Raw genomic sequence first — 14,110 nt, 5'->3', positions numbered from 1 at the left:
CAATTTGCATCCGGCCTGCAGCTGTTAATCCCGCAGCAATCCGGCCCTCAGCGAAAAAAGTTTGGTGACCCCTGCTGTAGTCGAAAAAGTGATTGGAGAAATAGGCTAACTGTTTTCTTTTTAATTGAAAAGGAACTTTTTGCCCCACATTCTAGTGCTCAAAATTGCATTTATATAAACATGGTCATTACAAAATGTGCGTTTCAAACAAAAGGCACCAATGAGCTAGAAAATAACGTAGGCTACCCAAAATAAGGTAATTTTATATAGAGAAATTTTGAGGCAAGTTCCTTAATTCCATGGAAACAGCTTCGCTTTTTCTGATCTCAAGTTTTCTATTGATAAATTATTTTCTAAAAATCTTATTTCGCAGGAACTATAGTGCTAGTTATTTTTTCAGATCTGCTATTGCTTTCAGCAGCCACACTTTCATAGTTGCATCAGTTCACGCAAAAGACAGTTTTTTAGCCTTTTTCCTGATTTCGCTGTAAAACTAAACCAAATCAAAACTACCAGATGGACCATATTTTACTCATAAGAAAATAGTTTCAATTAAGCCATACAGCAGTCTGCCACTACAATTTTACAAGTGGCTTTAAAAAATAACTCTACAGTCTACACAAAGCACATTCGTTGTAGAAAATGAAACATAGGCGAACCTAACGTCATAAGGTCAGGCTGTAGGCCTATATCAGCCAAAAGTGGTCCTTTGACATGGCTTTTTCTACTATAGTATACAAAACAACATTTCAAATCATTCACTGCCACTCGATACACCCGAAAAATTGAACTTCAATGCTTCAAAGAAAATAAGCAGAAACGACTGAATCAATAAGATTTCACCAAGTGAAGTAATTCGACTTTTCATACAGATATGAAGATTTTATTTAGACCAAATATTAAACTTATTGTATGCCGCAAAACCTCTGATATTGTTTTATAAACACCAATAAGCACTTAGAAGCTACGATTTTGCCACATTTCAAGAAAATAAGCATTTTAGCTTACCGATAGCACGCGTTTTCTTCGAAAATTGTGAAAATACAGAAAGGTGTAGATAGCATTGACGCGTTAGCCTACATGCGACAAGCTTACTCGAAGCTGTTTTCAAATGTTCATTATGGCCTAAGGACGAATTTACATTTGTAATATACACGAGATGTAGTGGTATAACAGAGTAAGTGCTTAACAAGCATAAAGTCACCAAAAGTATAAACCTAATTCGGTGGTTATAAATTTTACAACGCGACTTTTTCTTCTTCACCCATCTGGACGACAGATGCCATATAATACGGAGACTTTTTACAATTTTCAGGTGTGGGATACGCTTGCATGTAAGTGGGCAATTCTCCTTTGTTGTCGGTGATGAAAGCCAAGTCTCCGTTGATGCTTAGCTGCAATGCCAAATAGTTAGGTGGTAAAATGTACAATGAATCAGTCTGCTAAAATTACGGGTTTCTCTGAACGAACAGGATTCGATATTGCAAACATTCTAGCCAGCAAATCAGTCGCTTTTGACATTGATCAATGTGAAAAACGACTGAATTGCTGTCTGGAATGTAGCATTGTTTTGGTCCATACAACAACACTTTTACTGAACATCTTACCTTCTTAGCATGTGGGCCAAACTGGTACATACAAGACATGACTAAAAGCATCGAGATCGAAATCCAAAAAAGTAGCAGCACCAGTTCCGGCAAACCGGCTTTTCTGTTGAAACAACAAAATATCAGCCATTCAGGCAGTGCAGAAAGGATTAGTCAGCCAGGGTATCTAGGTTGGTTCAGCGCGTGACTTTGTGCACGAAGAAATCGCAAGATCAAGTGGCGCTGGTTCAACTATCCGGATGTGCACTTGGGCAACGCATTTCAAGGACTACTCTCCATTCAGCAGCATTAAGTGGAAGGAAAAATTCATTGACCAGAATACGTTGACAATCGAAAACTTCAATTTGCCAATCTCGGTAACAGGGCCTGCGTCAGTGGTTCAAAACCCTTACAAGTATGCCACACTGCCAGGAGTATCTTTTTAGATGTTTTCTCAAGCTGGGGATATAGATTCAGAACCAACCGATGTAACCCACACAGGTGGAGCAAAACAATCTCCGAATATTTGGAAATGTGAAGATGACTGCGAAACTGATTTTGAAAAATTGTGGTTTGCACAATTAGTCAGGTGATATATTTTCAATAATAATAAACAGTCTCGTAAAAAAGAATACTAAAACGGACACGCCCAAAGTTATGGTGTCGGGCAAGTTTGGCAGCCAATAGTTTATCCTGTTAGATATAATTTAACTTGCTTAAAATTGCTGTCTTAGTAAGATTTCTCCACTTTGCAATTTCTTGCGATTGAACAAGAGAAAGTATGACTACTGCATAGCCAACCTTGTAAAACAGTTCCACCAATTGCTAGCTCCCTTTCTTTCATCGAGACTGCTGTCTGACGGTCCCCATGCTTCATCAGAGTAATCCAGTGTGAAGTCAAAGTCAAATATGGATGGCCTTCTGCGGGTAATCAACAATATCATTTCCTGCAACTAAACTGAATCGATATAATTGAATTGAACGCTGGAAACATGCAACACAGTTGAGAGAGACAAACTATGGTCAGATCAGTGAGCCACGATGATTCAGCCAGTTCAGTTCTCAACTTTGCGCACGAATAAAGTGCAAGAGCAAACAATGCTGGTTTAACCCTCTGGGTGTATATGTGACGCATTTTAATGACAGCTCGAGCTGTATTTAATGGCAACAAGTGGATGTCATGCAATATAATTATTAGTATGATTTACAGGCAACACTTCGTTAAGCGAAAACTTCACTACTGTCAATCTCGGTGACTGGGCCTGCGTCAATAGTTCGAAGCCTCTACAAACACGGGCAACTGTCATGATGAAATTTGAAGATGCCCTCTCGGTGCGGAGATAAAGGTTCCAACGAAAGACATTCCACTGGTGAGAACAAGTTTTCACGAACACTTTGTCATGTTCAAGAATATGAATAAAGAGTTTCAACTTTCAAACCTGTTGGCGTTAGTTTGCAAATTAGTTTCGACGAAGTCCTTCAGGGTTGTCTTGAAACCATTGCTGTCCGTGTTCAGGGGCATCTTCTTTTCGCGAGGGTGCACCGTGTTTATCTCTGGCGCCATCACCTGAAATGTTAAATCATAACATTGAAAAAAAGTGAATAGTGAAACACCTTTGTAAAGTAAGCTTGTTCTATTTATTATTTCCAAGAGTCCATTTGCAACGAAGTTTATTTGGTAATTAGGTAAGCCAACATACCTCCATAATAATAATGTTGTGACTTTTTCCATCCGTGATGTCAATCACTTGAGCTGAAGGGATGAAGGATCGCATTGTCAGGAAATGCCTTGATGCTGCCTCCATCATATTCTGCATCATGTTGTCAAAGGGTCCAAACACTGATTCCTCTTGATCCTGCAATGTTAGGAGTATTGAGAGGAGCTGATTATTATGAGTGTCTTCATGATCAGAATGAAAAACCATCTTGGAAAGCTAAAAGCTTTAACCCCGGAGTTGTAAAGTGGATACTGGTGGGAGCTTTGTTTCCTGCTCAGCACTCCAGTAAGGTACAGATTTAGAATAATAATGCATTCAGCTGCACTTCCATATGGTTGAACTAATATGTACTTGTACTGAAAGCGTTTTTGAAAAAAATACATATGGTATGTAGAAGATACATGACTGATGACTGCATAACACTACATTGAGTATCATCACATCATTAACTTTTGCAATCTTATACGACAAACATTACCTGGAATCTTAGATCTTGAAAAGGATTTCTCAAAAAATTGTTGGTGCCAGGAAGTTGAGATGAGAATAAAGCATGAATATTTGACGCGTCTGAAACAATCTATCAGAAAAAAGTGTTAACAATAACAGTTTAAATTTACAAGATAATGACATGACTTGATACCACACAAGTTTAGCCTTTGTTCAACTCATGTAATTGTACAAGACCACCAGTTTTATTCAGCTGAAGCTTTGATACGACTTGTTGAACATGTAAGTAGTTTCTTCTTTTTAGTCATAGTTTTGTGTTAACCACCGATACGTAAACATCGTAAACAGGAAGTTGCTCTTCCAAGAAGCGAATGCTGAGGAAAGCTTGTTCTACTGCTTAAAAAGATCCTTAATATGTAGAGCACGACATGTAGATGCAGTTTCGACAATTTAGGAATTTAGGAGCTATTCCAATTGAAGTTTATTTTATTGAGAGCATGGTGGTTGCGACAGGCAAGGTATATATTACTAATAAACCGGTAATAATCACAAGTAACGGATATTCATAACAACGTTTATCTTCAAAACTGTTGTCATAAATTTTATGTTTTTCAGCTTTGTTGAATATACAATACTTTCTGCATGAAAGTCTGTATTAATCAACAAATAATATACAAACAGTCTAAGTTGTTCAACATAAAAATATGTTTGGTCCATTCGTCCTGCATGCCATTTAGCTATGAGTTAATGATCCAAAATTTTGAATGTTCTGCCAAAATGTTGCACAAACTTTGTTCTAGATAACCTCAGGAACAAAAAACATTTCGTCAATTCCACAGTCACCTTGGCATGACGATCCTTTGCAAGTGGTAGAGCAATGTTACATCCTTCAGCACAAGCAGTTTGACTTGGATCTTTTTCATCTTCATAAGACTCAAGGCATGCTACAACCATTCACAAATCAAATTGTTTGATATTGTAACCTTTTAATCATTTCAATTCTTGATAGTTTCAGACAAATATGTCTGTACTAATATCTTAGAACTGTAGGAAAACTGTTTGATGATAATAGTTTTTGAAGTACGGTACTTGACTAATTGGGCTATGCATCCATAAAATTAAACACAAAACTTGTCTAGTTTTAATAAATAAATGCATCAACAGTTTCAAGCAAGTCAATATTTAGGGAGTAAGTCTTTTAGGAGCCGGTCAAATAGGCGCGCACACTGTGGCGTCAGGTTATTTAGGTGCGGAGCACTGTGGTGCCCGTTCATTTAGGTGCTATTCCTGGTGAAGTCTGCAGATTGCATCAGCTTGGCAGGTAGGGCAATGCTTTTCTCACAAAATGTTATATTGAACTGAAACATAATATGTTGTTTTGTTTGTGTGCAATTGTGCATTTATTTGTTGTTAGTCATGGCTTCAGTGAGTGAAGCTGCTTTATCCGGCAATGCTTTTCACACACAATGCTTTTCACACAGAAAAATATATTGTTTTCTTAATGCGCGTGTTCGGCATTTATTTGTTGTTAGTCCAGGTTTGCGTCGGCGATAAGCTTTATCAATAAACTATTCAAGTTTCCGAACATGACTGAGTTCACTTTTTGTTAAGTCAAATAATAACTACACCAAACATCAGTAAAAAATATACCGTATTATAGCTTATATTCAAGCAGGTGGTAGGCTTGAGTGAAGACTTGAAGAGTGATTTAGTTTTCCATCAAAACCCCGATTAGGTTTTGCCAAAGCTGAGCTGATACAATCTGCAAACTTTACTAGGAATAGCTCCTAAATGAATGGGCGCCACAGTGCTCCGCACCTAAATAATAATATCCTGACGCCACAGTGTGCGCGCTTATTTGACCGGCGCCTAACTATCTGCACCTAAAAGACATGGACCCAATATTTAAAAGTTATTTATAACTGTACTAGAACTAAAATTATTTTTCAGTTAATACCTGATTTGCAATCATTTTGTGCTTCAATGAGGTTCGAAGACACCCACTCACAGATTCCAAACAATCTGCAGCCTCTTTTACAAGCGCTTGTATCAGGTCTTGGGCCTAGCTTCTACAAAAACATTACATTAAAATAACACCAAATACATAATACATTTTTACATAAAAAATGAAATTAACTAAATTTTAGACATGTAGGACTAGGAGCAAATTAATATTTTGATCAGAATCGAAAATGCCGGTATAGCCAAACACGCATTAGGCTTACTAACTTGTTTATCCTGAATTGAATGTGACAAAAGAATAAGATACAGTCTTCGAAATTAGCATATTTTTACTTCGGCAAAAACATTGGCGAGGCCAAACGGCAAAAGTTGAAATTGCCTCGGCAATTGCTGTGAACTTTATTACGAAAAGATTTTATCAAAACATGTATAACGAGAAGCGAAAAATATACTTGAGTAGTCTATCACGACCGCACTAGCCTATTTGATTTGTTTTTTGTTTAATTTGTTGTGATGTAATAATACCAAAAGTAGCGATAAAGCGAGCAACGCGATTACACACGCTGTTACAGTCATTCACGTTAAATAACTCTTGGGGGGGAAAAAGTTAATTTTGGGTTGATTTAACGTTCGAGTCAGCACAAATCGATTTAATTTTTCCGGTGGGTTATATTGTGTAACAACAATGCCCAATAGGAAATTTACATTTGTTTTACATTAATTCGACATCTAGCGACGTTGAATTATCATAAAATAACGTTAATTGCTTAACCAGGTACCGGTAACAAACTAATAGCTCCCTGCGAGAAGATTGCCTCGATTTACGTGTACAATACACTACACTAACATAATTTCGGCACAACTGTGAGTAACACAAAGTCTGTTTGATAAAGAACTAGCTGTCAGAATCGGAATCATCAGATGCTGTATCGGAGGATGATGTTGTCCCGTCATCGCTTTCGCAATGGAGCATTCACATTTTGCGGCTTTAGTGCTTTGATACCCATTCACACGCCTCTTTCGCAGAGCTCAATCAGGGTGTTGACTAAAGAGCAAATCTATGGCTGTGGCAATAAGCCAATGACTTGGAGGAATGTCTAACCCCAACCTTACAACCGCTCGTGTGGCCTCGGCATTTTTATTGCCGACGCTAACGCGCCATTCATGCATCTGCGTCGGCAATCACCTCGGCAATTGCCGAGGCTAATTTTGAAGACTGAAGCTACATATATAGTTTAAAATCTACAAATTCAAATTGAAAAATCCAAAAATATTTATCTTTAACCAAACAAGAAACAGTTTAGTTAAAAAGCAGTTTAAGTTCTAAAGAAGTTAAAAAGACATCAAACCTTGTATCGCACCATTGATACAGAACTACAGTACATAATAAGGCTTATACAAGCATTGAAACTTCAATTTTTCAATGAAAATGAAGCAGCTGATTTGATGACTATACCAAACCTGGTTTACTGCTGCTTCCTGTTGTGCTTCATTCGCTAATTTGTTAAAGTGACAAATACTGTACGTTGCCAAGACAAATAAATAAATGCCATAATACCATTAAATTATTCAATTATAAAAGAAACTTGTATGCCATTATATTCAAATTAAATGAACTTACTGAAGGCTTCCTGAAGTCAGAAACATTCAAGCAACGATTTTCACATTCACTGGATTCATTGTCTAAATTTTGGAATGCCTCTGTTTCTTCACAAGATGAATGCCAAGGAACAATGATTAAAAACAAAAGCAGCACATTACATGTTGACTTCAACATGCTGATATAGTTAAATCATAAATGTTAACACAAGCTTTCACTGAAAAACCAAAGAATATAATATCTTTATGTCATTTTTATTTTGAAGGTTTTTTTGAGCAATGGTTCACCTTTCACCCATTGTTTTATTTTTATTTTTAATGTTTACACATGATGTGAATGTTTGTGGTATAAATAAGGGAATGGCTGCAGTTTCTACAAGCTCTGCTTGAGCACAAGATTTTGTAATGAAGTTTGCACAAGGCCAATAGTTGTCTGCTAACTGTACCTGTTACGTTACTGTTACGACGTCCCTAGACGACACTGGAAGGCTGCTTATTAATTCATATCATGTGCTGAAGATGTTATTATTATAAAGAAATCATTTCTAAATAAATTCCGCTAAGATGTTAAACTGTTGTGCAAATGCCAGCATTTGATGAATGCAACATAGCAGCAGCTTACAACTAAGTAAAAATTATCAGAAAACCAATTTTTGCTAAGAAAGCATCATCGGTACGATATAATATATCTAAAGATATTGAAAGAACTTGACGTGGCATTCATTTATAATTTACATTTGAGAACAAGTTGTAAACGCTATAAGAACATAGAAAACAATTGTTTTTACAAATTTTATGCAGCACTATGCTGGTTTTGTAAGTTTCGGATGTAAGGTAACGAATTCTGTATATTTTGTAGAAGAGTAAAAAGAAGAGCAACTCAATCTTTAGGCCTGAAAATACTTTAGGCAAATTTGACAACTTGAAATAACAAATGAAATCAGTTTTATATGTCTGCAGACATTGAAGCAATGTAACCTGATAGACTATGCTATCTGGGGCAATGAATGTAGATTTCTAGTGATTGTTTTCATCTTTCATCATCTTTTCAGCCTGAAAGATGTGACGCAGCGATGACAGCCCGCCTAAAATTAATTAAGGCAATTTATCGCAATCATCTCAAAACAGCCTAATATAGTATCTTCCTGGTCAGAGGCACCGGGGGCCGGAATGGCCCGTTTCGGTGAGTCCGATTCGGTGAGTCCGATTCGATAAGTCCGATTCGGTGAGTCCGATCTCTTAACGGGGGATTTTTTCAATTTTTTTTTTAAATTATCGGGTACCGTAGCCTAATTATCATTGCCGTTTTAGGGTTAGGGGTTAGAGGTTAGGAACTCACCGAATTGGACTCACCGAATAGTAGCAGACCCCCGGGGGCAGGGGCGTCCACATTTGGAAATCTTCAAAAACATGGACAAACCAAAATTTTGGAAACTCAATAAGAACTATGGACAATCGATCATTGTGGAGACTCATGGTAGTCGTCGCCTTCTTCAGGCATGGCCGATGATGATAATAGTATAAACATGAAAAACACTGTGTTTGCTAAAGAAAAACTTTTTTATTGAAGATGTTACTTTTGCATGTTTGTCAATCATTAAAAACAAAATTTGAACAAAGAAAATCAGCCACGACTAAATGCCAGATAAGTTCGTACTTTTAAGACTTTTTTGCAATTGCAACATACGCATTCAGAATACACAAACCACACATTTGTTTAGAAAATAAATGATTACAAAAAATAGCAAAGCATTTTACCATGTGTATGTCAATTTTCTCAAGTGTGCGATATTTAGCGGCTTAGTTATAAGCCATTAACTAGGGCAGGCATAAAAAATACCGTCTTGTGCTTTTCCAACATCTTTGAAATGAATGCCAGATAGGGTTAAAAACAATGCATCTTTCTGCAATATCTACAGGTACAGTCCCTGCCTATAAAGAATGCATTGCATCAAAATTACACAAAACCTGTTTTACATCAACAATTTAACTAGAGTTCAGATGAAACAATTTTTGAAAGAACTGGTTCGACTCTCGGGGTGTGCGCTTGAGCAACGCATTTCAGGACTGCTCTCCATTCAGCGGCACCTAGTGAATGGAATAATTCCCCGGCAATAACACTTCAACAATCGGAAACTTCACTCTGCCAATCTCGATAACCGCCCCTGTGTCAAGAGCCTCTATAAGTATGTAAAACTACCAGAAATAACCAATCAAGGCTTTGTCAGTCCGAGGATAAAGATTCAAAACCAACCAACCAAATGCTGTGGAGCTGCTTAATTTGATATTCTATACGGTACTATTTATTAGCTTTTATATCCTTAATGGAAAGATAATTGTTTTTGAAGAAAGCGAAGACAGACGGTATGTTATTGAAACTCCTGATGATTTGTTTAAAATGAAAATTGATGTTGATTTCAAACTGTTGAACTATGAGCCACTCATACATAACTTGAACTCATAAATTTTTTGAAATTGGTGATTCTATCCTGAAATCTCCTTTTCTGATAACTATGGCATCCAAAAATTCTTGTAAAGTTTGTATCAAACTATGTAAACCAAAGCAAAGATCTGTCCAATGTGATATTTGTGATTATTGGCTACATTTAAAATGCATTGGTTTAACTTCTAAACAATTTTCTATGCTTGTGAACAGTAACCAACCTTTTTTTTGTGCAAGTTGTTTACAAGATGTGTTACCATTTCAAAGAATTTCTGATAATGATTTGCTAAACCTAATTAACATTGATGTTGATTGTGAAGTGAAGTGCAACACATCTCACGACAGCAACTGCCTGGAATATCCGCCCGATAGCTCAATTGGTTAGCGCGTCACTTCTGGAACGAAGAAACTTCAAGATCAAGCGGCGCTGGTTCGACTCCCAGGGTGTGCGCTTGAGCAACGCACGTTAAGGACTGCTCTCCATTCAGTGGCATCTAATGGATGGAATAGTTCCCCGGCAACAAGACTTCAACAATCGGAAACTTCACTCTGTCAATCTCGGTGACCGGGCCTGCGTCAGTGATCCGAAGCCTCTACAAGTATGCGAGACTGCCAGGATTAAGCTCTGCAAGAAGCTTTCCCAGTCCGAGGATAAAGGTTCAATCAATCAAATGTTGAGGATAATCAACCAAAATGCTCAAAAAATATAACAAACCAATTAAAACCAGAACCAAATACACAATATTTTAACTATAAACAATTGCAAGAAACTACAAATTTCAAAAGTAGTTTGTCTTTGTTTCACTTTAATACAAGAAGTCTAGGGAAAAACAAAGAAAACATTGAAGATTTTATTCAACTTGTCAATCATTCTCCTGATATTCTTGCCATTTCAGAAACAAAAATTGGTCCTAACTCGTTCCTTAATTATTCCTTACCAGGCTATGTCATGCTACATAAGGATTCATGTAGCAGTGCTGGTGGTGTTGCACTTTACTTAAAACAAGGCAATATATTTAATGAGCAAAAAGACCTTTCGATTGATATACCCAATTGTGAAAATCTTTGGGTGGAAATTGTGCAAAAAAACTCACCAAGTATTATTGTAGGAGTCATATATCATCATCCTAGTTACGCTTTTTCTGCATTCAAAGACAAAATAATTGATTCTTTAAACAAATTAGAAAGCTCTCGATGTAAATACATAATTTGTGGAGACATAAATATTGACTTGTTAAAGGCTGCAAAGTCTCCTGCAGTATTAAATTATAAAAAAGCCCTTGAAGCTGCAGGCTGCCAGTCATTGATAACAAGTGCAACTAGATTTTGTGGAGAATCTAATCTAAGCCTACTAGATCACATCTACACAAACATAACTTGTAACCAAAATGCCTATGGCATTTGCTTACATGACATCTCTGATCATTTACCTATTTTCTTATGTGTTAAAAATAAAAATGTAGTGTGTAATTCACCCACCAAAAAAATTCGTAGCTTAAAAAACTTTTGTCTTGACAGCTTTTTATGTGATTTAGAGTCTAATTTGAATGAAGTAAATACCGTACTGATTGTGATGATGCAGACAACTTGATGCACTCTTTTATTATCCGATTTCAAGTAACACTAGATAAACATGCACCGCTTAGAAACATGTCGAGAACTGAAATTAAGCTCTCTAACAAACCATGGATAACAAAAGGCATTCATAAATCTATTAAAACAAAAAACAGACTATTTAGATATTGGATAAAAAATAAAAATGAATCAGCAAAGAGGAAATACAAAGCATATTGCAATAAACTGAATCATTTGAAACAATCACTGAAAAATCAACATTATAAAAAAAAGTTTGAAGAAACAAAAAGTGACTCCAAGAAAACATGGAAGATCATTCATGAGATGATAGAGGGGAAAAGAAATTCGAATAATAAAAAGCTTCCTTCAACTATGACTATAAATGATAAGAGCTATAAAACAGATTCTATTGAATTCATTAATTTATTAAATAATTACTTCACAAATATTGGAACTTCAATGGCAGCTAAAATTCCAAATTCAAATGTAAATTTTGAATCATTCATGTTAAACAGAAAATGTTCTTCTTTTGGCTTTCCTGATATAAATGAGATAGAAGTATCTGATGCTATAAGGAGCCTCAAAGCAAATAAAGCTTCAGGCATTTTTGAAATACCTTCTAAATTTATCAAAATGGCTAATGTAATCATATGCCCTTTTTTAACAAAAGTACTGAATAAATGTGTTTTGCAAGAAATCTTTCCTGATGTACTCAAAAAGAGTCTGATAATACCTGTACCAAAAGTTAGTTCACCTTTACACTTTACAGATTTGCGACCAATTTCTTTATTGCCAACTTTTGCCAAAATCTTCGAAAATTTTGTATATAAACGAATGATGAAGTTTATTGACAAATATAATATTTTAACCCCAGCTCAACATGGTTTTTGTGAAAATGATTCAACAAGCTTAGCATTGACAAAAATTTATGATGAATTACTTTCTAACTTGAATGATCACAAATACACATGCTCGGTTTTTGTTGATTTAAGCAAAGCTTTCGATACAGTTGATTATGGCATACTTTTAAAAAAACTTCACCATTATGGCTTTTGTGGCAAGTTTTTAAACGTTTTAACATCTTATCTAACAAATAGAATGCAAAGTACAAAAATTAACGGTAAGAATTCTAATTTCAATGTTATTAAATGTGGTGTCCCACAGGGGTCAATCCTTGGTCCCTTGCTTTTTCTTCTTTATGTGAATGATCTTCCAAATGCATCTTCTTTTTCAACTACAGTTTTTGCTGATGACTCAAACTTTCATATGTCAGATAAATGTCTGTCATCTCTCCAAAAAAATGTCAATTAGTGAAATAGGAAAAATCGATGTGTGGATGAAATCCAATAAACTTTCATTAAATTATAGTAAAACTACTTATATGATCCTCTGCAACAAAAAATGTGCAGCAGAAAAATTTAGTCTGTCCATCAGTGGCCGATCTATCGAAAGGAAGAAATGTATAAACTATCTAGGTGTAACTTTGGATGAGCGATTGACATGGGATAGTCATATTATTAATCTTAGAAAGCAGCTTGCAAAGGTCTGCGGCATAGCATTTAAGCTGAGATACATTGCCCCTTTAACAATATTACAAACTTTATATTATGCTTTGTTTCAATCCAAGATCCAATACTCGATTAAAATTGGGGAAGAGCAAACTCTACATTGCTTGCTCCACTACAAGTGTTACAAAACAAGTTCATTTGATCCTGCTTATTTTTGCCGAGGTCAACAAATACAACTGTTGTTTATCACCAATTTAATGTGCTCAGAATTGACGATATTATTAAGGCAGTGGCTATTTGACCGGCGCCGGTCTTTGAATCTTAAACACTATTTGACCGGTCATGACGTCACTATATAGGCATTTTTTTCTTTTCTCTTTTAAAGCAAAAGACGAGAAAAATGTCTATTTAAGCAGCCGGCAGCCGTGGCCGAGTGGTTAGCGCGTTGGGCTCGCAGTCGAGAGCCTGCATGTTCGACTCCAGCCACCCGCACTTGCTGTTGTTTCTCTGGGCAAGAAACTTAACGATAATTGCCTCTACCTAGTGATCGATTTCGAGTAATGGGTAGTACCAAATTTAAGTCATAAGTAAAGTAGACAACCGGAAAACAGACATTGCCGTCGGCTGCAGCGTGGGTCAGGTGTATGTCGGAAGGCGTACACCGATATAGCGCTCAAGTCCGCTTTCCCGCAATGCAGGATAAAGATTAAACAAAAGATAAACAAACAAACAAAAGTTCTAAATTCAACACTTACGTTCAACTGATTCTGTGGCGCGTAGGATACGTATCGGGCGGGTGTTCCAGACGGAATGAGTTCGATACTACGCGGAAACGTTTTTTTTTTTCTAATCTTTAACTAAATTTTGACCCGAAGTGACTCAATCGTTAGGCTTCTGCATTTTTGTGGTCAATTTTTAATTTGAGTAGCCTACAGCCTAATTTTTTATGTTAATTGTTTAATGAGTAATAAAGTTAGAGTTTTTTAATTTTCTTAAATTTATGAATTTCTCTGGATAATTTTCCGTTCGTCATAAGAGAATGTGACCGTGTTTGCCGAACGACGCAAAAATGTAATGACGAACGGAAAATTACCCAGAGAAATTCTCAAATTCCAGAAAATTAAAAACTCTAACTTTATTACTTAATTTTATTTTTTAATTTTCTTGAATTTAAGAATTTGTTTGGATAATTTTCCGTTTGTCATAAGAGGAAGTGACCGTGACTCTAACTTTATTACTCATAGTTGAAAAGATATAAAAAAATTGCGCTGT

General features: G+C 36.1%; 1 protein-coding gene across 1 annotated transcript; it reads right to left on the bottom strand.

Annotated features, from left to right (window-relative positions):
- Window positions 1-510: 510 nt before the first annotated feature.
- On the bottom strand, window positions 511-7,526 carry LOC145782267 (uncharacterized). Its single transcript, XM_082594051.1, has 9 exons — window positions 7,335-7,526; window positions 5,709-5,820; window positions 4,595-4,695; window positions 3,783-3,881; window positions 3,287-3,442; window positions 3,026-3,153; window positions 2,388-2,507; window positions 1,608-1,710; window positions 511-1,394 (listed from the first exon to the last, which is right to left on the bottom strand). The coding sequence occupies exons 1-9, from the start codon at window positions 7,488-7,490 to the stop codon at window positions 1,239-1,241; spliced, it is 1,131 nt and encodes a 376-aa protein (XP_082450177.1). The 5' UTR covers window positions 7,491-7,526; the 3' UTR covers window positions 511-1,238.
- Between the last annotated feature and the right edge of the window lie 6,584 nt (window positions 7,527-14,110).

Source organism: Aplidium turbinatum, chromosome 13 (genome assembly GCF_918807975.1).
Source record: "Aplidium turbinatum chromosome 13, kaAplTurb1.1, whole genome shotgun sequence".
Classification (NCBI taxonomy): domain Eukaryota; kingdom Metazoa; phylum Chordata; class Ascidiacea; order Aplousobranchia; family Polyclinidae; genus Aplidium; species Aplidium turbinatum.
Note: the sequence above shows the minus strand (reverse complement) of the source record. Positions and strands in the feature narration are given on the sequence as shown.